At 37.9% G+C, this 27,322-nt stretch overlaps 1 protein-coding gene across 1 annotated transcript in view; it reads left to right on the forward strand.

The window, feature by feature from the left end:
* Window positions 1–27,322, forward strand: part of TYR (tyrosinase) — a 96,793-nt gene that overhangs the window by 36,020 nt on the left and 33,451 nt on the right. The window contains exon 3 of the mRNA XM_029914688.1: window positions 4,982–5,129. Within this exon, the coding sequence (XP_029770548.1) occupies window positions 4,982–5,129 (148 nt within the window). The remainder of the gene's footprint in view (window positions 1–4,981; window positions 5,130–27,322) is intronic.

A 27,322-nucleotide genomic window follows, 5' to 3' on the forward strand; every position in this document is an offset into this window, starting at 1 on the left:
TTTTGGTATCAGCGACTGCTAACAAGGTCCCTGCTGGCTTATTAGATTTCCTTGGACAAGAATGAAACAGTAACACATTCTGCACCTCGCTGTTAGTAGATGTGAACAGCAAGCTCATAAATTCACGTTGTAGTCCATAGTAAAAAGAGGCCTCCAAGGTGAATCGGCAAGTCAGCACAGATAAAACCCAACTGCAGTGTACAGAAAAAAGCACAGGTTTTAAATCAATCAGAGCTATATTTGATTCCTTGACTCCTTCAATTACTAGCTTGAATGTAGGTGTGTTAACTAAGAAATGTGTAAATTCTATGAATTTAAGTTTTCTCATCTGTAAATTGGGACAATGATGTTATTTACATCACAAGTCACCCCGGGGTTCAAATGAGATCACCTATGTAAAAGAGACTTCAAAAGTTTCAAGTATAAATTGTTATTATTTGGAGCCTAGAATTTCCTCTTTGACTTGTACTTCCAAAAGAGAACTGAAAAATCTCAGCAAGAGCATCTGTTGATATTGGTATAATCCTTTCTTATTCTTCCAGGTGATTTACTGCCCAAATAATGAATTGTGTGAAGAAGTAAAATAGAAATCATTTATTCAAAATTTCATAGTATTCACATCCATGATGTTTTTCTCTGTGTTGTCTCTTAACAAGCAGCAGAGCAGAGCTTTCTGAGGGTCCCTTAAGATTTTATGCAGAGAAATGTGTGTTTCCCGTTCCCAATATCTATAGAATGATATAAGTGAAGAACTGAGACATGTTTTTATATTTGGTTTTCTTTTAAATACAAAGATGTGAGAGTCTCTGTCTCTGTGGAAAATCAAAGCAAATGATTTGGTCCCTACTTCTAAGGCATTTCTAGTCTATTTGAAGAGACAAGAAATGCACAGTTCATTTAAGAGTTAATATGATAAGATGATCTGTATTAGTAATCGAGTGCCTGTCACAAGGAGATTGGATATTTGCTCAGCCTGTATCTTTGAACTATTTCTGAGCATATATCACAATATTCTGACAAATTCCATGTGCTTCTCATTCAGTTGTCCTTTCTGAATAACTTTGGAGGCTTTCCCAGATTCAGTATCTGGAAAATTAGCCAAAGAAGTGAGTAGAGAAACACAAGCCTTGCTGAGAACACTGTCAAAATGGCAATCCTACTTTCTAAGATCCGCCTGATGTTGGATAAAGGCAAGCAGCAAGCAGGTTTCTATAAAGCAATGAAGTTGAAGTAGTGGAGAAATATCTGGGGCTGGGATGGGTCCTGATGGAGAGGAGTTGTGGCAAAAGAGACATTCCAGCAGGGGAGTGCCCTCATATTCTTGGCTTGTAGCTCTCGTGATGAGCACCCATTGATCAAAAGCAATGAGCTGATAGAAATGACAGGTACTACTCAGGAAGCATCCGTTTTGTGCCAGATTCCATACTAGATGCTTCACACCTGCTCTCAGAATTATTCCTCATCAGAACCAGACAAGGATCAATTATTCCCTCTCTTACCAATGAAGAAACTGAGGCTCAAAATAGAAGTTAACTTGGGGCACCTTTGTGGCTCAGTCAGTTGAGCATCTGGCTTCAGCTCAGGTCATGATCTCACAGTTCCTGAGCCCCACGTTGGGCTCTGTGCTGGCAGCTCAAAGCCTGGAGCCTGCTTCCAATTCTGTGTGTCCCTTTTCTCTCTGCCCCTCCCCTGCTCATGATCTGTCTCTCTGTCTCTCAAAAATAAATAAATGTTAAAAAATTAAAAAAAAAAAAAATAAAAGTTAACTTGACAAAGGTCATACTTTTGGTAAGGAATGTGGAATTTAAAGCTGGGTTTACATAGCTCTAACAATCTTTTCTCTATAGTAGTATCTTCAAACTGGGATAGACACTCTACTGCACGTTCACTTAAGACTTTCTACAGGGTGCCTGGTACAAAGAGTGTTAAAGAAATTTATTTCTAGATTCTCCTCCCAAATATATTGTTCCAAAGTGAATCTTGAATGGAAAGGCTCCTGAAGGTTCTCCTTTACCTCTGCCTCATTTACAATCCCCCTTTTCCTACTTTTCAGAAGAAACACCTTCTTCTCACACATCCTGCATCCATACTCAAAAAAAGTACATTTTCAGAAGGGGCAAAAACCTACAGGGTGTCACACAGATAGAGAATTCAAAGTATTGGTGCCAGTGTTTCTAAAGGGCATGACTTTAATAATTAGGTAGCAAATGTCTTGCAAGTTGAATGATTTGTAAATAAATTCAAAATTTATAAGATTGCTTTCATGAAAAATTCTTGGTTGAGTTGCAGCTGATGGATCAGATTATTTGATGATGGGTCAGTGTGTCATTTTTAGTATATAACTAAAATAGTATTCAAATAACTAAGTGAAATTACTGTAAGAAATCTTTTTTTCCCAAGTAGTTATTTTTGAGAACAAAATTTCCTCAGGACCTAGATTTAGTTTTTGAAATTTAGAATAAATTTATGTTAAACTTTATCCTTTCTAGTATTAATCCATGGAAAACTGAATTAATTTTTAATTAACAATCTTTCACCAATATTACAAAGAAACAAACTTTCACTAAACTGTTTTATATTTCATATTTTATAAAATATTTTAATATATTGATATGATTCTGATAGGTTGCTATGGCTAAAATGTTTAATGATAAATTAAACTATATTAGATTAATGCTCACATGACATTTTTAAAATGCAATTTTAATTTTTATACCTATTTTCACTGCAAAAATCTGTTTTTCTAAATCAAGCACAACATATAACATTTGGTATGTTTTTAAGGGAAAGTAGAATTAAAATATGAAATGAAGTCAAAAAAGAAAACCTCATAAATTTTCAGATAATAGAGTTTGCTTAGGGATTTTTGACATGGATGATAGTGAATAAGATGGATATATTTTTAATGTGGTATTAATTTTTAGTTTTAAATTTGTGCTATTTGCAATATCTCTGAAGTTATATCCTCTGAAAGTATTTACAACTATGATTAAAATAATCTGGAATCTACTTAAAAATATGTGAGAGCATATATAAGACATAGTTTTAAAACTTTCATCTGGTGCTACTCTAGGATAAAAGCTCAGAGACCATTGCTCTACAGAACTTTGTTCTCCATGATGTGTGATTTATTGCTGCATAGGAAAGGCAGTAAACCACTGCATTCAAGAGCCTGAGCTCTAGAATAAAACTAGCTTGTGTCCCAACCCTAATTTCTCTGATTTATTTTTTAATTACAGACAAGTTTCTTGACCTCTCTAAGCCCCTTTTTCAAGTCTATGTAATGGAGATGATAAAGGTACCTAATTTATAGGACTTCTCTGAAGAGTATATGAAATTCATCATGTCAGGCTCTTAGAAAAATCCCTGTATATAGTAAGGGATGGATATGTATATAATACATATATAATGTATATAATCATAAAACTTTCATAGGCAAGAGCGAATGGAAATGCATGTACTTAGGCTAAGCTTCCAGTGGGAGCGGGGCTTGGGATGGTCTCTAAGAATGAGTACAAAAAGCTCAAAAGAAAATTAAAAAATCACAAACTGAGAGGGAGAAATACTGTTTGTGAGCCACAGTGGTGGAAGAGCCAAAAGCATCGATTGTGAAAGTCAAGAGTTGCACCTCTAAAAATAAAGAGGTAAGGGGGCCTGGGCAGCTCATTGGTTAAGCGTCTAACTCTTGATTTCCATTCAGGTCATGATCTCGTGGTTCATGAGTTTGAGCCCCTCATTGGGCTCTGAGCTGGCAGCACAAAGCTTGTTTGGCATTCTCTCTTTCTGCCCCTCCCCTGCTCATGTTCTTTCTCTCTCTCCCTCCCTCCCTCTCTCAAAATAAATAAATGAACTTTAAAAAATGAAGAGGTTGACAACAAAATAAACCTAAATGGATAAAATTTTCTAGAACTTCCCTTTTCAAATGATAGTTAGTGCCCTCACTGTGTGTATCTACCTTTATCATCATCATCATCATCATCATTTACAGTTTCTATTTGATATTTCTAAGTTCCCTGAGCTTTTACTGCCCCAACTAGGTTGCTATTTTACAATTTAACTTTGATAAATTAACTTCCTTATATGGTTCTGAATCTGAGTTTTACTTATGTTTTATGTTTTGTCTGCATGGACTCTAAACTATCATACTCTTGCTCTTCCCAGGTACTGTACAAAAGAAAACACAAAATAAAAAGAGCTCAGACCTTGAATTAAGATCTATATTTTAATTGATAAAGGTTAAAATCCCAATTCTACCACTACCTGTGTAGCCTAAGAAAATTCAACTTCACTGACTTTCAGTTTTCTCTTCTTTCCAATGGAGTTAATAATTTGTAATTGGCAGAGTTGCTATAAAGTTTGGAGACTATATATTGCCAAAAGCATTTAGCACAGTTATTATTATGAAAATAATATCTCTTATTCTTATTATATTCCCACTGTTACTATTTGTGATGCAATAAAAGGAACCATTTAATTGAGTCCTGATTAACTTTGAAATAAATAGTTTGCAAAATCTAACACATTCTGACCTGATGATGTCCCCCAGACTGTGATGTGAAAGACCATACATTTCATGTTTCCTCTGGAACCAGAAACCAAAATTAAAAGTAACCACCAGAACTAGAAAGCAAGGAGACATGTAAAAGGCTGGAAAGATCTGCTCTTAGTGAGAGTGACCATGCGGATTATTACAGAAAGGTTACTACTACTTATCAGTATCCAGAGGAAAAGTAATAGCAGAAGCATCAGGAGGGAACACAATTGGCTCTGCCTAGTCCATCTGGTAAATCAGTTCCCTGTCCCCAGATTAACACCCATCAGTTCCACCATTTATTAAATGTTAGGGATTCCAGTACAGCATGAATTTTATTACTTTGAATTAAATTCTCAAGTGTAGCTATAAACCAAATGAGATAATCCTGCAATTTTCAATTATTAGAGCCAACTGATTTTTTCTTTTCAATTTTCTGTTTACCAACAGGATTTGCTAGTCCACTTACTGGGATCGCAGATGCCTCTCAAAGCAGTATGCACAATGCCTTGCACATCTATATGAATGGAACAATGTCTCAGGTACAGGGATCTGCCAACGATCCCGTTTTTCTTCTTCACCATGCATTTGTTGACAGGTTGGTTGACACTTTTTCACAAACTATATGCTTATAGGTGTTAAATATAGTAGGACTTTAGCTATTTATATAAAAGCTAAGAAATTATGGTAGTTTCCTCAGATCTGGCTCTCCCAAAAACAGACCCTAAAGTAAGGAGTTGGGTGCAAATGTTTTTATTTAAGTGTTTTACTGAAGAGACACCACTAAGGGTGTGGGTAAAGCAAAATAAGAAGGGGAAAAAAAGACAAATTAGAGTACAATGTCAGCTGAAGTCTCAGACTCAGCCAGATTTTGGTAGAGTGCAAAGCACACCCCAACTTGTCTTGCCTTAACACAACAGTACTGAGTTTTTGTATTGCCGTATCAGATAGCCATCGGTTACAGGTTTCCCTGAGGGAGTTGTCAAGGTCCCAGGCTCTAGTCCATTCCAGACAGGCTATGTGGCTCCACTGTCCAAGGGTCTTCTGAAGGTTGCACACCCCTGTGGTTAGAGGTGAAGCATGTAAAAGCAGAGACGCTGGCACAAGGGATCTAAGGCCATCTGGGCAGGACCCAAATATGCTACATCTCTCTTCAAACAATTTTTTTTCTCTGGCAATATTATTGTGATTTCTTCTTTTCCAACTTCAGACCCACACATAGAAGCAGATATAGTTTTTGATCTCAGCCTTGGCCTGAGCATTATATGATTAATTCTCCAGACATGATGCACTATGGCTCAACCATCTTCTTTAATGTGATTTAATTCTCCTGGAGCCTTTTTCACCCTTGTTACCTCTCTTCCATTACATGTGCAATGGCTTTTCCATAAAGATTTTAGACTTAATCACACATAATGATAGCAGAAGAGAAAGTACATAGAGGAAGGTCAGCTGTCTGTTTCTGGAATTCTTCAAGAATGAAGGAGGAAATAAAGCATTGAACTGTGACAGATGAATATAGGATTTTGTTTTTGGTCCCCTCTCAGGTAATTTTCTCACAACAGCCAATGAATAAAGGGCATAGATTTATACCTGCCATTAAGGTAATACTTTCCTTCTCTTTAGTAAATATAACAAGGTCTATTTTTCCTCTCTTAGAGAAACTGAAACTGAAAATTAGATTTTTTGCACATATTATCACCATTTCTAACCCAACCATTTTCCCAGGAACATGGACATACTAACAGTTTAAAAAAGCAACCACTAGGGGCTCCTGGGTGTCTCTGTCAGTTAAGTGTCCCACTTGGCTCAGGTCATGATCTTGTGGTTCACAGGTTGGAGCCCCTCATCAGGACTCTGTGCTGACAGCTCAGAGCCTGGCACCTGCTTCAGATTCTGTGTCTCCCTCTCTCTCTTCTCCTCTCTGCTTATGCACACACTCTTTCTCTCTCTCAAAAATAAAACATTTTTAAAAAGTGACCACTAGCTTGGAAGATTAGTAGGCAGATTTTTATTGCCTTCATGACTACTCTAATATTATAGGAATTAAGTAATTTCCCAAGTCAATTTTATATAGAAATCAGTTTTTAAGTAAGTGTATAAGCACTAAAATTTTGAGACCAATATGATTCCATAACTACCTATACCCATATATAAAGAAGGGAGAAGAACGCTTAGAAAAACATCTTACCAGAAAACATAGATTGAACTCTTTTTATGAAGTCATTTTAAAATCATAATGTACTTGTGAATTTTGAGCATTTTTTGATCTTTAGTGCCCCATGTAGTTTAAAGAATTCTAGATTTCCTAGACTGATGCCCTAGTCTGTCTCCTGCCTTTTTTTTTTTTATAAATAAGGATTTACTGGAACAGAGCCATGTCATTCATTTATATTGTCTATGGCTATTTTTATGCTACAAGGACAGAGTTGAGTAGTTGTGACTTTCGGACCATATGGCCCACAAAGTGGAAAATATTTAGTTTCTGGCCCTTTCCAGAAAAAGTTTGGTGACCCCTGACAAACCACAGAATTCCACATTCATATACCAGAAAAGAGATTAAACAACAACAACAGTTGATCTTTGGCTAGCTTGCTTCTATCTATATTTATAGAAAATACTATAATTGAATTCGGTGTCTGGAGGCGTGTTTGCTTAACAGAGATAAGACCATGATGCAGGTATATGGCTTTTAGGCCATTCTGCCACCCTGAAAATTAAAATTTTAAATTTTCTGCCCTCTTAGAATTATCTGCTAATCCTATCTTGCTATTAGATATCTCTATGGTTATGAGAATAACTTTAAAATAATAAGCAAATAGGGACACCTGGGTGACTCTCAGTTGGTTGAGAGTCTGACTCTTGACTTTAGCTCAGGTCATGATCCCACGGTCATGAGGTCAAGCCCTGTGTTAGGCTCTGTGCCAACAGGGTGGGTTTTCTCTCTCTCTCTCCCTCTGCCCCTTTACCCCTACTGTCTCTCTGAAGTAATAATAATAATAATAATAATAATAATAATAAATAAATGTCAGAGTAGTTTCTCATTCAGCCCATCGAGCCAAGGTGATTAAGATTCTGGGGAGGGAGAGGGAAGGAAAAGCACCGTCACGAAGGATACACAGCTGTGGATTGCCACATGCTACTCTATCACCTGAACTCTCCTCCCCCTCAAGCCTCTTCTCAATCAGATTGTCCATTCACTGCCATTCAACGCTTCACAAATATATTTATTGACTACCTACTATGTGCTGAGTATATTTTATGAAATATTCCACATTCCTTCCTGTCTCTATGCATTATTTATACCATTCTTCAAGCCTGGAATATATTTTCCTTTAGTTATCTTTTTATATAACCTTCACCTCCTCCATGAAGTCTACCCAGACCATTTCTGTCTGTAACCATCTCTCACATCCAGAGTGTGTTAGAGCCAGCCCACACTGGCTAGCAAGATCTAATATGGATATTTTTTCCCGATTTTGCTTTAGTGACCTCAAGCTATAGTTTGAAATTAGCTATGGTAGGAGTATTTATACCATGAAACTGGCAAATGCTACGAATCAAGACTTTTATTTTGAGAGCTGGTTGTTAATAATGACCAGCACACCACTGCCTCCATCGATTAATTCATACCACATTCTCTCCTGCCCTTTATTTTAAACACATCATTTATATCTTTCTTGATTATGTTGTTACTTATTTGTGCTTTGTCTCTCTCACTGATCTGTGAACTACTTAACAGTCAGACCCATGCCTTGTATATTTGTTTTTCTCACAGTGTTTTGTCTATCATATTACTAGTAAGTGTATAATTAATTTCTATCAAGTGAACAAATGATTGAGAACAAAGTTTGCAAGCCACATTTGCCACAGCTGCAAAAGGTACTACAGAGAAGCCATTTTAACAAAGGAATTTGTTTTGCAAGACTTAAAAAGCAAAATATAATCATTTAATGCTATGAATAGGTCTCAAATTTTAGCATGTTTCTAGACTGTTAGGCCTGGCACCAGGCAATGAGGAAACAATAATGAGACAAGATCACTGGTCTGAAAGAACACAGTCTAGTGGGAAATATAAACCAGTATATAACTATAGTACATTCTGATTCATGCACGATCATAGGAGACATTCTTAGATAGCTACATAAAAGGATGGCAGAAGAGCTGAACCTTGAAGAATGGCAGGCCCACTCGACAAGAATGAATAGTCAAGGATCAGAAGCACACACTTCTATCTCATTGAAACCAGTCACAAATAAAAAAAAGTGTACAAGGAAGAAGAAAATGCAAGTTTGGCATCCAAAACATGGAAATAAGCCTCAAAGCTCATGTGAAGAGAAATTCATAAGATTCTAGTTGTCAAGTAATCTGTCATCAAAATGTGCCAATGCTGGGGTGCCTGAGTCTGAGTGACAGAGTGGGGCTCTGTCAGGTAAGTGTACAACACTTGATTTAGGCTCAGGTCACAATCTCATGGTTCGTGAGTTCAAGGCTCTGCTCTGTCAGTGCAGACCTGCTTGGGATTCTCTCTCTCCCTCTCCCTTTGCCCCTCTCCTGCTCATGTTCTCTCTCCTTCTCTCTCAAAATAAATTAATGAACTTTTGTTTATTTTTTTAAACTTTCTTTAATGTTTATTCATTTTTTGAGAGATAGAGCATGAGTGGAAAAGGGGCAGAAAAAGAGGGAGACAGAGAATCTGAAACAGGCTCTAGCCTCTGAGCTGTCAGCACAGAGCCTGATGTGGGGCTTGAACTCACAAACCATAAGATTATGACCTAAGCCAAAGTCAGACATTCAACAGACTGAGCCACCCAGGCACCCCAATAAATAAGTAAACTTTTAAAACAATGTGCTGATGTTGAAAAATAAAGACTTAAGGTAATTCCAATTCTATCGCTTAAAAATTAGAGAATGGACTTAATATTACAGTTTTAAAAGATAATATACATTTAGTTTTTACTATATTCAAGGCACTACTCTAAACTCTTTTTAAGTTCTATTTCATTCATTTCACACAAATAAGACTATAACATAGTTTCTAGTATTGTCCCTACTTTATAGATTTAATATATATATGGATTTAATATGCAGATTATGTAGCTGGTAAAAGACACAGTTGAAGGTTAAACAATGTAGTCTTACTACAGAACTAGGTTCTTCACCACGATGGGCAATTCCCTGGGGATCTGAAATATAAGTGTACTGATTGCTCTTAGGTTAAGGATAAATCATCATCATTAAAAGGTAATTCATTCATCAAACATTTAAAGTTTTTACTATATTCCACATACCATTGTCAGCTATGATTCCTGTCTTATTTGTTGAAATGAATAAAAAGTCCTGACCTTCAGGTACTGAAAGTCTTTCAAAAAGACAGAAAAAATTAATAACCATAGCAATGTAGTACAGCCTATAAAAAAATATGAGAGATGTATGATTTCAGAGAGGACAAGCCTTGAAAATTAAATGCTTTCTAGAAAAGGCTATCCTTTGACTTATTCTTGAAGACGGGGAGAAATTAAAGATATGACAAGGAAGGTAAAGAAGTGTATGTCATACATAGGGAGCAAAATTGGTATATCATAAGATAGAGGAAATCATGTTGAAGAAACTTTATTTAGCCAGGCCAGAGAACAGGTTCCAATAAACAGCATCAAGATTAACATCAGATTTGAGGGCCCTGAACTATACTTGGCTTCTTTGAAAGACTTCTTTTAAAAACGATATTGAAATATTTTATTTTTGTTTTTTCTTAAAGAAAATAAAGATAATATAAAGGAGCAGATTAGGGGAAATGACTTAATATCTCTTTTGCCATTTAGAAAATTTAGAAAAGTAGAAAAAGGAACAAATTAACAGATTAAGAGAAGCTTCGTTCCACCATTCTGATATACACTGAAGAATTGTATATATGAATAATTCTGTACTTTTTTCCTACTTAATAATTTTAGATATGTTTCCATATCTGTACATGCAAATTTATTCCTTTCCTATTTTCCAAAATTAGAGAATGAAAGTTTTTCCACCACCTTCTCCCCTCACCTGCCTGAGATGTCATCAACTCTATAAGCCTCTGCTACTCTGAAGATTAGAAATATATCCATTTGAATTTCTCTATTTCCTACACATATTATAGAATTTTTTTCCTTAAAATCTCTTGACATATTTTGCTATTTTATGTTAGGAGAGGATTGTTTTGCATTTCATTAGTAAATTGCATAGGTTTTTCATTATATTTTTAAAAGTTAGCCCTTTTGTCATAAACATTACAAATATCTCCTGCATTTTAACATTATCTTTTAAGTTTTAATGGTACGCTTTTCACTTCAGAAGCTCTTTATTTTTAATGTTTACTTACTTCTAAGAGACAGAGAGACAGAGAGAGAGCATGAATGGGGAAGGCGCAGAGAGAGAGGGAGACACAGAATTGGAGGCAGGCTCCAGGCTCTGAGCTGTCAGCACAGAGCCTGAAGTGGGGCTCAAACTCTTGAGCTGTGAGATCATGACCTGAGGCAAAGTCCGCAGCCCAGCAGACTGAGCCACCTAGGCACCTAAGTTGTTTTTAAATAGCCTTTTTAATTTATTCTTTTGTTCTTAACATCAGTGTGCTTAGTTTCTTGTTCCTCAGTATTTTTACCCGTAAAAAGAATGGATTGCCACAAAGCTCCAAGGTCCTTTCTGGACTTTATTATACTCTGGATGTTTTTTTTGAAGAAATAATAATAGAATTCATTAGCGCAATTACAGGGCTTTCATGGGTTTCTTAGTGACATTTTAATCATGCTTTTAGTTATGATTAATAGGTAGCTGATAAAAAGTCCAATTCATAGTTAATTTTTTTTCTCTATCATTCAGAATAAGGTCTGATAAGGGACCCTAACTGTTCTCAGGTTTGTTTTAAAAAACAAAACAAAAACAAAAACAAAAACAAAACTTTCTGGCAAGAAGAGAGAATGGAGGAGCAGTTACCCTAAGAGAAAGACTAGTTTGGTATGTTACATATTCTTTCTCTCTAAGAAGATCGGATTTGGGGCATGCCAAAAATAGAGGGATTTGAAACTTTAAACCAATACCCATCAAGCAAAGCTGATGTTTAAGCAATGGAATCAGGAGCTTTCATGCTTATACTTCCTTGGGAAGGAAGAGAGTTTCGGTGCCAATGGTGCCCTGTGGATAAATGTCAGCGCAACAGAAAAGGAGATTTAGAAATATTTCCCTTTCCTTCACTCAAGAAGGACTCACATGGGGATAAAAAAAAAAAAGCAAGCACACTTCTGCGTGCATTTTTTCATTCATCTGTTCACTCAAAAATTAGTACCCTCTTTGTTTTTTGTGCTGTATTAGGCCATGAGAATGCAGCAGTCGTTGGAACTACTTCCCTCCACCTAATGTTTCCCAGTTGAGCTATGCAAATAACTAAGTAACATAAAACAAAATGTAACATGTTTAGTAATAGTGGTTTAATAGGCTAGAATATGTGCAAGATAAGAAAAGAGCACCAACATGTAAGGACCACAAGAGCTGTTCTCTTTAGCCCTTGGATCTGTGGCACCTTGCAGAGTGCCTGGCACCCAGTGGATAATCAGTGAACAGCTGTTAGATTCCCTTGTGTGGAATTTCTTATGATTTAGTGACTTGATGAAGAATGAGTCAGATTTTGACTTGTGAATTTTAACATAAAAACATTCAATTCATAGGGACCAAAACAAGAAAGACACAGAAACATGAGGTTCAAGAAACACTTTAGGAAAGAGATGATAGTCTAAAAACAGAGTAAAATGCTAAAAACACAGCTAACTGTGCTTACTGTGCACCAAATGCTAACTGTATCACATGGATTGACTCATTTAACACTTTCAGCAACCCTACCAGCTAAGTGCCATTATCATTTTTACCTTTGGGAGGAACAGACTTGAAGCACAGAGAGGTAATCTGTCAGGATATGAACCCATGTTCTTAACCTGTTCTATATGCTTCTTCATAAAGAATTTAGAGGATGAGCAGAAGAAATGTATATATAGATAAAGAATATATATGCTTCACACAACAGAGGAGCAGGAGCTGCGGTTATTTTGAGCATTAGTTGAGAAGCACGGTTAGTGAAGCTGATGGAGCCGATTCCAAGAACAAGTTGGTAAAAAAGACTTAGCAAGCTCAAACTGGAAAGGTGTGGGGAGCAGCGCAGTGCAGGGGTTGTGAAAGGAAACAAAGACAAGGTCAAAAATGGAGTAGGGAGGGGTGCCTGGGTGGCTCAGTCGGTTAAGCACCCAACTCTTGGTTTTGGCTCAGGTCATCATCTCATGGTTCATGGGTTTGAGCCCCACATCAGGCTCCACACTGACAGTGCAGAGCCTGCTTGGAATTCTCTCTCCCCACCTCTCTCTGCCCCTCCCCAATTATGCTCTCTCTCTCTCATTCTCAAAATAAACTTTAAAAAAATTTTGAAAATGAAATGGGTAGGCTTGCCATTTAGACTGCTTAGAAGCTTAAGCCAATAGTTTCAACTTATTCTCTCTCCTTTTGTTTATTTATTTTGAGAGAGACAGAGAGGGTGCAAGCAAGAGAGGGGCAGAGATAGGGAGAGACAGAGTCCTAAGCACTCATGGAGCCCAATGAGGGGCTCAAACTCATGAACTCAGTACCTGAGCCGAGATCAAGTGTCGAAAGCTTAACCTATTGCACCATCCAGATGCCCCAATTTTAACTAAATCTTCAACCCTCCTCTGATGTGGGAGCTCTTCTCAATCAGCCTTGCCAGGCACTAACTCAGAAACTAAGTGAGGTGCAGATGGAGAAGGCAGGAGCTCAAGGTCTAGCTTTTAGATTCTAAGTGTGGAAGAGAAGTCCTCAAGTGGAAGAACCATGACTTCTAGAGTTAGAGGCTGGTGAACACATCCTGGCTCTGCTTCATGATACTTGTGTGACCTTGGGAAGGTTGCCCAACCTCTCCCAGTCTCATTTTCCTCTTGTAAAATGGCAGTAATAATACTACCTTCCTCACAGAAATATCCATTTGTACTTTAAAAACTATAACATATTATACAAATGACTAGTTGTTGTAAAAAGAGTAGCATATAAGGAACTTTTTTAAAAGCTTGCACAGTGCTTTATTCACTGTTATCCATGTGTTCCTCAGTATTCATAACACCTCATCGGTTCTGTCTCATCTCATCGCCAGTCTCTTGAGTGCATGGGAATCCCAGCTAGGTACAAAAGGGAAGCAGAACATTCCAGGGATGGCAAGCCTGCCTCAGAACTCAGCTACAGATTAATTACATCTTTTGGAGAGACTTGCTGGCAGCATTTCCTGCTGAGGCTTCCCCTCCACTCGGCTCCCCAAGCATCCCCTGGGCCATCCTGCTGAGAAGGCTGCCCCGATCCACATGCCCCTAAAGCCAGTGCCTTGCCAACTTGGCAGCCTAGAAACAGTCCAGGCAGAAGGCAGGTCCCTGGAGCTTTGGGCCTGAACAGCAGATTGCTTGCCTGCTGGTGATTGTGAGGCTGAAGCTTGCTCAGACAGCAGAAATCCCGGGGTTGTAGAAGGAGGTGAGTTCAGAAGCCAGGGAAATGTCTCAAAGTCTGCTCTAGGAATCAGATGGGATGGCAGAGGAGGAATGGCTGTTTCTTGGTTTCCTTTCATATTGTTGGATTGTGACCAGCTTTAAAAATGTTCCCTGTTTGTTTTCTAAAGCAGGAGTGTTAATTCCCTAGAACAAGGGAGCAGTTATGCTGTCATAGTCACTCTCACCCGTATTCCCACCGCTGGTTTTGTTGCTGCTCCTCTTGTTCAGTTGAGCTTTTATATCCGTCTGCTTTGGTTAGACCATTTGTAGGTTTGTCTATCTCTCCCAATAAATCTTTGAAGCTCTTTGAAGACAGGGTCTGTGTCTTGATCATCTCTAGCCTCCAGCAGAGTCTAGCACCTAACACAGACCCTGGTACATAGGACATATTCAGTAAATTCTTACGAAAGTATTATATAACTGATAATTCTAAGGTGGACAGCCATCTTCTGGGCTATTAATAACATTTTATGGTGGAGTAAAATATTAATCTAAGGGAATTGAATTGTACCCTATTAGCTGATGAAGAAGCCATGCACTATAATAATCTAAAAAGTGTTCCTCCTACAATGTGGGACATCTCCCAACTCTTTGTGGAATTAATTTGTTTTAATACTAGGGGAATTAAATTGCTTAAAGTATTGATAACTTAAAAATACCAAATGAAAAAGGATAAAGAGACATGAGTAGTCATCATTTGTGCTGAATTTTTAAATCTGAAGGAGAATGCCAAGATCAATCCCAAACCCTCACTTTACAAATAAGGAAACCAGGGATCAGAGATGGTGACCTGCTCAAGGACACAGTTTTCTGCATAGAAGGGAAAAGTATTTCAAGGTCTTGTTGGGCAAAGCAGGAGGTTCCAGAGACAGAATGGGATTTTTAACATGACAAGGGGATATTTAACCAAGGAAGGCAGAAACAGCATGACTCTTGGAAGGTCCTTACCATAATTATTTAGAGAGCCAAAGGTCAAAATGACTGCAATAGCACCAACTATTAGGTCCAAGGGATGAGCATGACTATAAAATAAGTCAAAGTCCCAAGAATCAGGAGACTAGGAGGCAATAAGTCATGGGTTAATATCACAGATTTTAGAATTAGACGTGCCTCATTTTGAATACCAAGTCTGCTCCATCGAGCTCCATGATTCCTGGCAAGCTGCTTATTGTCCCCTAAGCCCTCCCTTTCTCAGCCATAAAATCCTGCTAATATTAGTAGCTATCTGAATTTATAGCTTTGATAATTAATATGATATTTGTATAAGTGCATATGAAAGTTCTTAACACAAAATTACAAGACAGACAAGGTCCTTGTCATTAAGATGCTTATGTTGTAGTGGGGGGAAACACAAATAAGCCAAGAAATAGTGAAATAAGCACAAAATTCAATTAATCATTATAATATGATATATAATATGTATTTTATAAAGAAATACTTGGAAAGTTTCCAATTTTGATAGGCTGGCTTCTCTGAGGAAATGAACTATAGCTTTACACTGGTCTCATGAGGAATCAGCCAGAAAATTCTTTTGGGAAAATATTTTAAGAAGTGAGAAGAACAAATTCAAAGCTCCCATGGCAAAAAAGAACTTGGCTTGTCTCAGGGACACCAGCAAAGGGAAAGATGGTAAACAAAGGGAACCCGGTGCAAGATGAGGTTAAAGAGATCCTCAGAGATCAGGGGAGGCCCAAGAATTGTGGAGAGACTTTAAATGATTTTATCAGAGTACTGAAATAATTTTAAGAAGATTGGCATTTTCAAAAGTTATCCTGACTTCTGTGACAAATGGGTTGTTGGGGCCAGAACTTTAATAGGGACATGAATTACTGTATTGCACTAGTCCAAATGGGAGGTGATAGTGATTTCAACCAGATGCATAATGATGGAACTTGTGGTAATGAGACTGAGCCTACATGTATTTCAGAGGTAAAATCAACAGGATATGTCAATGGACTGGGTAAGGATATAAATATAGCCTATGCTGAAAAGAAAAAAAAGGTGGAATCAAGGATGACTCTTAGAATTAGGAGCATGAGGAAGACAACAGGACCATTACTGAAGTAGAAAAGACTATGCAAGTAATGAGTTTAGTAAAGAAAATGGAGTCAAGAGTTCTCTTTTGGATATATCAGGGTCCCTTTTGGATATGGTGATGAGATACCCAAGAGAGACTGCCAAGTTGTCTGTTGGATCTTAGAGGATGGAACTCGAAAGAAAGACACATATTGGGTCATCTTTAGCAAAGAGGCATTATTTCACATTATGGGAGTGAAATCTGGGAGATCCCCCAGGTTCCCAGGATCCCCTAGGAGGAAGAGATCCTCCTCTTCCCTGAATGAGGAAGAAAAGCCCCAGTCTGGCAAACCCTATCAAAAGGATGAATGGATACCAATGAGCCAGCAAAGGAGGGTGAGAATCACTAGCTAATGAGGGAGGAGAGAAACCGGGAAAATAGGTCACAAAAGCCATGTAGGCAAAAATTAGGAAATAAAAAAAATGTATCTATTGCTCTTAAAAGGTTAATACAGAAGGGAGAGAAAGAACATGTTTTGGGGTCTAAAAACATGAGGGTAGTTGTGACTCTAACAGCAACAGTTTCAGTAGAACGGGAGCATCAGGAGCCAGATTAAGTGGGTTCTATACAACTCTTTTGAAAGGTTTTGACAAGTAAAAGAGCAGAGAGAAGAGAGATGGAAAGCAGGAAAGGGGATATGGGATCAAAGAAAAAACGGAAACTTTTTTTGAGAAAGAGGACATTAAAAAATGTTTGTATGCTACTCGAAGTGGAAAACTACAAAGGAAGACACATGCTAGTGAAAGGGAAAATCTACCAGTGCAAGGTCCTTGGGATTTGAGGTCCTGTTCAGTGACCTCTAATGAGTAGGGATAGGTCTTCCTTTATGCCTGAAGAGATACACACACAAAAATAGAATGTAGATACATGTGTATTTGTAAATTTGATGTTGGAAAAAATTAGGATCTTCTAATTCAATTACTTCCAATTTCTCACTGAAATGTGAGGGGAGGTCATCAGCTCTAAATAGGGTAGGGGCTGACTAGAAGGATAAGAATGGAAAAGAGTTTGAGGAAGGTTTGAGAAAAATATTAAATAAATTATTTTGAATATATGTCATTCAATATAGCAGCAGCCTGTTGAATTAAAGAAACATGCTAGTTGGACAATGGGTAAGAACTAGAACATAATTTTTATTAATATCTGTTCAATATTCTGTAAGCCATTTCCATTTATACTATCTTTCTTAATACTTAAAATGAGTAGTTATTACCCCCTTTTTACTTAAAAAAAATTTAATGTTTATTTTTGAGAGAGAAAGAGTGAGAGAGACAGAGCTGAGAGAGGAGGGGCAGAGAGAGAGGGAGACACAGAATCTGAAGCAGGCTCCAGGCTCTGAGCCCAACACAGAGCTTGAACCCACAAACTACAAGATCATAACCTGAGCCAAAGTCAGATGCTTAACCAACTGAGCCACCCAGGCACCTCTCTCATCCCATTGTTACAAGTTTGGAAACTGGGGGTCAGAAAGACTAAATATTTACCTGAAGTTTCAGAGCTGCTAATCAACTAAAATAAGATTTAAAATTCTAAAATTTTGTTCATCTTACTTGAAAATCCCTATCTTTCAGTTCTACCATCATACCATTGAGAAGGTCACTGCAGTTACATCAGAGACATTCCCTGTAAGGGGATGTTAGGGTTTGCTGGGGCTGCCATGACACCATAACACAGTATCATCGTAGAACAGAAGTTTATTTTCTCACACTTCTGGAGGCTAGAAGTCTGAGATTAAGGTATTGGCTAGTTAGTTTCTGTCTCCTTGGCTTATACACGTCTTCTCCCAGAGTCTTCATGTGACCTTCTTTCTCTACATGTCTGTGTCCTAATTTCCTCTTCTTATACGAAGGACATCAGTCATACTGGAGGACCTACATAATGATCTCATTTTAACTGAATTTCCTCTTTAAAGACCCTTGCACCAAGCACAGTCACATCCTGAGGTGCTGGGGGTTAGGATTTCAATGTACAAAGGGGAGCAGGGGTTGTATAACTCAGCTCAAAACAGCTGGTAGTAGAAGGGAAACATAACGGAAATTGAAAATGCCACATTAGACCAAGCTTTCAATAATGTGATGACAAAATAAAATAGGATAGCAAATTGTTTGAAAGGAAGTATTCAGAGAAACAATGTTGGGAATGGCTTTTTTTTTTAAACAATAAAAGATCCACAGGGGTGCCTGGGTGGCTTGGTCCCTTAAGCATCCAACTTCAGCTCAGGTCATGATCTCTCCAGTCAGGAGTTCCAGCCCCATGCCGGGCTGTGTGCTGACAGTCAGAGCCTGGAGCCTGCTTCAGATTCTGTGTCTCCCTTTCTCTCTGTTCCTCCCCTGCTCGTGTGCTCTCGCTCTCTCCTGCCCTCTCCCTCTCTCTCTCCTTCTCTCTCTCAAAAATAAAGATTAAAAAATTAAAAAAAAAGACCCATGATTGAATTTATAATTTAAGAGAAATTTGCTAAGGAAATGAGAGGGGAGAAAAAGCATCAAATGTGAAGCACATTGAAATGCTTTAAAAGGTAAACTATGAAAAAAGATACATGGCTTCAAGCCTGAAAGTCTTGGGGAAAGTATCCCATATTTTTTTCCAAAGGAAAAACTAATCAGAGGATGACAACTGATGTATAAAATATTTATAGGGAATCTTGAGAACCTCATTTGTCAAATCAATCATAAGATGCCTTTTTTGTCATATGACTTTGTTTTATTGTTACTTTGGATATTACAAAGATTTCCGAAAATACCAAAACAAAATTTCTGCATGTAGAACTGACAAAGCAGAGAACAGAAAAATCAAGGATGTATAAAATAAATGTTGTTTCTCCCCTGGAGTCAAGAAGGCCCAAGATAACTATTGTCAAGTACAAAGTGTCACAATGATCTACAGATAACAGTGAGCATGAGAATCTCTTGGAAGCTCAGGAAAGACATATTACTAAATCCAAGTAGTCAAAACGGCAGTAATAAAAGGAGTTTTCTGTAGCTAGATCTTATATGAAGCAATCTATAAGGAGAAAGTTACATATATTTATCAAAAGAAGAAAAGTTTTTGAGAAGAGTGCTTTCTGCTCAAGAAAAGGAATAGCAAAAGCCTTTAATCTCAGCAAGAAAAAAGAAGGCCATACAAGCTTCAAGATTCATCTTCTGGGGGTCTGTCACCTGTCAGCACAGCATGGGGCCTGGAGGCAGAGAGTTCCTATTCTTCTCCCAGGGGCCGCCCCTCTTCCTGGCAACAAGGTAGGGACCTGGGTAGAGAAACCCTGTGTCCCAGGAGCTGATGTCATTTATTCAAATCAAAGAAGGGGATCTGAGACCTGAGCAAGTTGTCTGCCTATCCCTCCCCAGCAGCCAGTTAATAGCCTGCGCTCCTGGAGCCCAGAATGCAGATGGGTCCTAAGCAGGTCCAACATGTCCTTTCTTCTGCCTCCCAGCGGCATCCAGGAGAGGCTCGTAACTGGTCACATATTCTCCTTGTTCTTGCATTCTCAGGAATGTCCCATAGCTCATGTGAAGCTTAATCAATTTGTTAACATATCAGCTGGTTTCTCCTTACCCAACTGTATGGCTTTTACCCCTTCCAATCATATTGTGGCGAGCTGAAAAAGCTCGCATTTCCTGTCTCTCCCCCCATGTCTCGTCCCCCATTGCTGTCAGTTTGCCTGGTTTTGTTTTGATGCTAGCTCTCTGATGAGGCAAAAATGTGATTTTTAAATTGTGACTTATTTTTATTGTTAAATCGGGAATGATATTCTCTTGTGAAGTTTTTTACCTTTTAAGCAGAAAGCAGAGCTGAGTGATGACAAGTAAATTTTCTCCTCTTTTCTCAGCCACAAAGGGAAGGCAATCCTGGTGTTAGTGGTAAGTGTCAGGATGAAAGTAATCAAGCAAAACCTCGGGAGTAAAGCATAGGGAGTGAGGAATGGATCCAGAGAGAGACGGAAATAATAGCTAAGACAGAAAAAATTGGTATCAGAGGAAGTGGTAACTAGGAGTGGTGTAAACCTAACACTCAAAGTTCATGAATAAGTGTCAGAGCTCAGAATTGAAAAGATAAAGAAAGGCACAAGTGCTGCTGGGGTCCCATGTTCCATCCAGAAGACCTCGTGCTGCCCGAATACTACAGCAGGATTGACTTGGAAGAGTTGTACTTCCCTTCTCAGTCAGTCTTGTGGGTATATGCAGAGGCAGGACAGGGAAGAAAAATGGAAATCCTCTTGAATCATGGTATTTGACGTGTGCTCTGATCTTTGAGGCCATGCACTGCTACATAGGATTGAAAATTTCATCGGGGCGCCCGAGTGGCTCAGTCGGTTTAAACATCTGACTCTCGATTTAGCCTCAGGTCATGATCTCTTGGTGGTGAGATCCATCCCAGCATTGGATCCCATGGTGGGCATGGAGCTTGCTTAAGAAACTCTCTCCGGGGGCTCCTGGGTGGCTCAGTTGGTTGTGTCCGACTTCAGCTCAGATCATGATCTCACAGTTCGTGGGTTCAAGCCCCACATCCAGCTCTGTGCTGACTGCTTGCTCAGAGTCTAGAGCCTCCTTCAGATTCTGTGTCTCCTTTTCTCTCTGCTCCTCCATGCTCACACTCTGTCTCACTCTATCGCTCAAAAATAAATAAATGTATAAATCCCTAGCAGTACTATTGCTGGAAAATGAACCGAGGGTTGAAGGGGGAGGGGAAGGGGAAGGGAGGTGGTGGTAATGGAGGAGGGCACTTGTGGGGAAGAGCACTGAGTGTTATATGGAAACCAATTTGACAATAAACTATTAGACAAAAATAAATAAATAAATAAATAAATAAATGTAAAAAAAAAAAAAAGAAAAAAAACCTCTCTCCCTCTCCCTCTAATCCCATCCCTGCTCACTCTCTCTCTTTCTCAAAAAAAAAAAAGAAGAGTACATTCATAGATTATTATATCATCAGGATGCAAAGTGATCAGGAAAGCTAACAGTGTAGGTCTGCAATGTGGACTCTAAGCACTAGAAAATTTGCTAGTATAACTGAGGTATGCAATTTTAATTTTGATTTCAAAATGGATTGCGTGCTCTATTAGAAAACTTATGTTTGGAACAATTTGAGTATATGAATACGTGTTTTCTTCTCTAAAATGCATGAAATCTGATTACACATCAAGCATTTCTGATACTCTCCTATGTCTTACGTCTTCAGAGTATACTCTGTAGTTACTGAATAGGTTTTTCTTAACTTTGTATATAAACCCATATTTAACCCATGACCAATTAGTCATGATAAACTTTATTTTCTATAGTTTATTATCAAAAACTGAGATGTGTGCACGCATGTGTGCACATGTGTGTTTTCTATCGGTCAGCATTCAGTGAGAGAAAATGCCAGTTATTTTAACAGAGAGAACTTAATACAAATTGTAGTCATATTAATTAGATTAAATAGATTTGAGAATTAAAAAGAAAACTAAGAATAAAGGGTTAGGTACTGGAGGAAACAGTACCACTCCTAGGGTGGAGGAAAGATAAGAAAATGGTTAGACATATTAGAGTCTGGTGGCTTTTGGGAGGCCTTCATGGAACTGGCCTCAGACGTCTGACAAGGAAATATTGTTCAGTTAGTATTGGTACCTCAGGCTACCAGGTGATATTAGAAGAGGGGCCTCATGACGCAGGAACTCAAACCTCTGAGTAGCGGGTGTGAGTCGGCTGGTACTAAAACCTCTGGGGTTTAGCAACATTCTACAGGACCAGTGACAGAAGATTTCCTGGAAGGGGAATATAGCCCAACATATGTGGAAACTTATCTTTTTTTGAGAGAGAGAGAGAGAGAGCGAGCGCACAGGCTTGTGCATGCAGGAGCAGGGGAGGGGCAGAGCGAGAGAGAATCCCAAGCAGGCTCTGTACTGTTAGTGCAGAGCCCAGCATGCAGCTTAATCTCACATCCCTGAGATCATGACCTAAACCAAAATCAAGAGTCAGATGCTTAACTGACTGAGCCACCCAGGCGCCCCTGTGTTAATACTTCTTAAGGGGAATGATGGTGCTAATTCTGGGAGTGTTTACAAAAAGCTGGAAGCTAAACTGTACTGCCTTCTCAGGGTCAAGAGCAATTGTTGAAATAAAAAGCAGAGAGCAAGCCCCTTATTCTTCTTCTAGTCTATGTCAACATCTGGTAAGGACCTGCTAGTAAAGGATCTAAGTAGATTTCAGAGGCTCAGCTCCTAAAGGATGGAAGCATAGAAGGATAGAAGGATATCCCTAGGGTTGAAAAACACTAGCTAATAACTAGCAGAGTCCATCCCTTGGCTATTGAGAGTCAATGCAGACACACCTTCCTATCCCTGGTTAAATTTCATATTAAAGCTGGAGCATACTTATGTTTTTTATCTTTACAAATAAAGATTCACTCATTCTATTCCCAAAAAGAATAACTAAAGCCCCCAAAGCCATTATATTTATTCCTGATTACTAGCCACCATATACCCCTCTGGGAGATGTGGTATGATTTTCAAATTCTGTAACAGTCTATATTGAATATCTGTACATTAAAAACTAAATTGTAAAATTAAATCTTATTGATAACACTTAAATGAAATAAAAAAGAGATGTGAAAAAAGATGTTAATATATCAAAATAAATTAATATAAATGGACACAAAAACTAAGTAGTATGTAAAGAGTAGACAGGGAAGAAAATACACAGAGCCGCTGCTGATCTCATTGCTCTAACAGGTTAAGATGCCTCGGTTGTTATTTATATTTTTTTCCACTACCCTTAACATGTTCTGTTTGCCTTCAGCCAGTATCTCAGCCAGGCAAAACTCTGTACTCAGTGAATGATGCCAACTTTTATTGCTTGAGGATCTGAATTCTAAGTAACTTTATCTTTCTTTGGTTCCTATAGACTTCCATTAAGTTTTACCACGGAACATAGAAATGCTGAAAAATCCCTGGAGAATGCCCTGAATTTCATAATCTTTCCTGCACTACTGTGCAAGCCAAATATACCTTGATAGTCAGGATCAATTGCATCAACCAGTATAGTGTAGTACCCCTCTTTCTTAGACATATGCCCAGTGGCATAAAGCATCTAAAATGTCCTTGATTTAAACTTCCAATCCAATGCAATATTTCTATGTACCTATGTGGAAGCAGTTCTCCTACTATGGAAAATGACACCTGAAAACCAGACAGTTTCAAAATTATGGTTATAGGAGAAAAATATTGTATGTGGGTTGTAAAAATGCAATCATGCAAGGATTTTCCTCTCTTACTTCCAGCACCTGTAAGGATGCACATGGGAGAAATATTACTCAGTAATTCAAAATGTGTACTGCCTTGTAGGACAGAACCTCAATTCTTGAGGATGTTTTCTCCCAACTGGTACCTCAACTGAATCTTCAGTGGTCAATCCACTATTTTATTAAGCCAATAGATGATGAACTGCATAGTAAAAATTGTGAATTCCACAGGAAGTAGGACAATACTGCATTGCTTATGCTATAAAATGAGTTCTGTAGTCAGAAGCAAAGTTAAGTGGAATAATGTGATAAAGAAACATCCTCTGGGTCCATGTGTGGTGATGCTGGCAGAAGCATTATCCACAGATGAAGCAGATCAATATACAGATATTCATCTATTTTGATGAAAGCAATTGCTGTGTGCTTTATGATGGTAGAAGTCCAATGTAATCAATATACCAAGTCAATGAATTATTCCCTGCTCCAAAGGCATGGTGTTTTATCAGAATCTCATAATCGGTTCTGATATACCAGAGTGTATTAAAAGATCTGGCACTCCATAGTGGTAGAGGCCAAGTCAGACTTTGTGAAAAGGAAAGCTGTATCATTGAATCCATGCCTAGCCTCCATCTCTGTCACTATGACTACTTTGCATATGGGTTTATTGAGCAAACACTGTTGCAACTTGGAAAAGAGGCTGAATGTTATCAACAGAATGTATCAACTTGTTCACCTTATTATCAATAATGGAGGGGTCTGTGAGACATTTGCATCAGCATATGGCTCTGTGAGACAGTAACTTAATAACTACCACATGTTCTAAAAACAAAATTTTATTATTCTAATTGCATCTCTTTTCCCTCAACTATAAATCCCCCTCAGAAGACTCCTCCCTTAAGAATTCTTTCTATGAAGAAAGGCAAGTAAATTATTATTTTTATTTTCTTTTAGCAAATATTTTTGGAATACCTTTTACTTCCTCTCAGATCAACCAATCCCAAAGATTTTGGTATATCATGATTAATCATGAAGCTCCATCCTATTTGCATATCAATTACAAAGAAGGCCTCTAACAACAAAGAAGGGAAGTATGCACCCTTTGAGGAGGAGTTAAGATACCTTAACTCAAGGCACTGAGAGTTGAAGACAAACTACATTCACCTATTCCTTAACTATGGACAATCAAAATAGTCTAAGGGGAATCACTGGGAATGTGCCCCACTCCAAAGGGCCTTTGTGAAAACTGTTATCTTTTCCTCTGAAATTCTCTATCAGCTTCTCTTTCCCTCTCCATCCACCAACTAAGCTTCTAGTAACCCTTCAAATTCCAGCTCAAACATCACAGCTTCTCATTTTCCTTCCCTTCAATCAGAACTAATCACCTCCTCCTTTTTTACTTTTTTATCTCTGTCCTAGTGTCTATTAAAATTACATGTTCATGCCCAGACTGTGGCACTTTTAAGTGCAGGGACTAGTATTTCTGAGGTCTTTATGTGCAAGAATCAATGTAGCCGCTCAGAAATACTTGCTCAATTTTGAATGTAGATTTTGAGCTCAGGGATTAACAATGACTCTTCATTTCAATGATGAATAATCTGCCAAATACACGGCTTCTATTCCATGCCAAGGATGATCAAATAATTGGCTGTAATTGAAAAGGATAGTATGTTTGGAAACTAAAATTGCCCACTCAAACAGGTTTACTTTGGGATAAGACATCCAACTGTCAGAGAAGCTTTGTTTTGGTATGTAGGACTCAATTGTAGAAGGTCTTCCCAAATAGACTAATAAGATAGTAACCCAGGTCAAAGAAACAAGGCAGAAAGAGGTTACTGGAATGGATAGAAGTGGTCTGTTCATGATCAATGAGGATTTAAGCACTGTCATGGGAGTCTATCAACCCTTCCTACTGAGATCACATTTAGTCCTCAAATCTGGAACAAGTCTGAGCTTGGGATGGAAATGAAGCAACATGTAGGTGAAAAGGGCTTGCAGCAGTTGGAAAAATAGGTCAGTGCTTATTTACCTTGTTTATAATTAACAACAAAAACAGTTTCTCTTAAATCCACCAATATCCATCCATTTATGTTTTGCTTTTGTTTATTTGTCTGTTTGTTTTTTCACTGTGTGGATCATAATTTCATGGGACTTTTTCCCAATATTTTCTGTGATGCACATCATCAAAGGTACCAGAAGAGGTGACAGTTAAATCCTTATTTTTTAAATCTAATACCTAACTTTAAAATTGCTTCATTTTTCACACTGATGCACCCCCAACTCATTACACTCCTTTTCCGTTTTTCACATTTTCCTTTGGCCATGTGTTTGGCAATGGAAGATTTTCCTTATCTTTCTCTTAAAAATGATTTACTATATCCATCAGATTTCTGGCAAATAAATCAATTTTCTTTTTGTGTTCTTATTTTATTTGATACAGACAGCTAATATGAAAATACAGTTTTTCTTCTTCAGTGCTTTCAAGATATCAACTTAAAAATAGTAAAATAAATTAAAACAAAAACACAACTCATCTACGTTCAGGTAGAACCCATATGAGAAGTTTTTTTTTTTTTTTTACCTTTCACTATAGCAACCAGTATGCACCTCATTGCCACAACACCAAACCCTCAAAATGAATTAATCAACACAAAATCAATACTGTAGAAGCAATTAAAGAAATCTCTTAGGAGTTTTGTTTTCATCAAAAAACAACTGCACATTGTTAATTTTATCAGGAACATGGAATGTATTATGTTTAAAAAATCAATGAGGCAGTCCTGCTCAGCTTGGGATACTTAATACATTCTGCTCGATGTCTCTTTTGCTTTCTAAATTCAAATTGACAGAATAGGTAATCTACTATGAAAGCGATTTTCAATTCTTGCTGTATAAGTTCATAGAATGTTTTTTATTTTTTTAATGTTTATTTATTTATTTTGAGAGAGAGAGTGAGTATACAAGTAGAGGGGGGCAAAGAGAGAGGAGAGAGAAAACCCTAGGCAGCTTCTGCACTGTCAGCATAGAGCCCAATGGGGGGCTCCATCTTATGAACCTTGAGATCATGACAAGCTGAAATCAAGAGTTGAATGCTTAACCAACAGGGCCACCCAGACACCTCAGTTTGCTTTTCAAAAATACTCAGGTACAGGCCCCAGACACAGAACTTCTTATTTAATAAATATAGAGGCCTGGGAGTCAGCCTTTTAATGGATTGAGAACCACTATGTTCATGCCCACAATGAGTGGTCTAGAATTAGCAACTTGTATATAACCACAGATGTGCTAAAAGGGAATTCTAAAAACACAGATATCCATCAATTTATAGCATTCTTTTAAGCTCTTCTCTATATAGCTAGATTTCTTTTTTTTCAAGCTTAGCATTCCTCTTTTCACACTGAAAACCAAATTCTGCTGTGTTATGAGGGACACTTGGCTAGGATACTAGTATCTTGCCTAACTCTTCTAGGCTTCCTTTTCCAAGAAGGCTGACACTACTTAAACCTGAACCATAAATTTCACATTAAAATAGGCTCCTCGGTAAACACAATTTGTAAATAGCACTTAATACGACTACACTGAACTATGTAATGTAGCTATATTTGGGGCAGGAGCATGTCATTCATATGAAGAGTTAGAGTTGAAATAGGATCAAGGAATGAGTTTTCAAGGCCTATGAATATGAGTAAGCCAAAGTCAACCAGAGTCCATTACATCCTTTTGAATCCTTGTGTTTAGGTCCCTGAATTCTCTATTCAGGGGTATATGTACCTAGGGCCTGGAAAATTTCCTAGACTTGCTTACCTGTGACTCTACATCTTTGTCTCCAAACTGTCATTCTACTAATCTGTCAACATGTCTGCTGGTCAAACTTCAATGAATATTATGCAAAGCACTTGGAATTTCTTAAAGTATATTTCAGTACTGTAACACTGAACCTAA

This window comes from Suricata suricatta, chromosome 11, assembly GCF_006229205.1.
Source record: "Suricata suricatta isolate VVHF042 chromosome 11, meerkat_22Aug2017_6uvM2_HiC, whole genome shotgun sequence".
Taxonomy (NCBI): Eukaryota; Metazoa; Chordata; class Mammalia; order Carnivora; family Herpestidae; genus Suricata; species Suricata suricatta.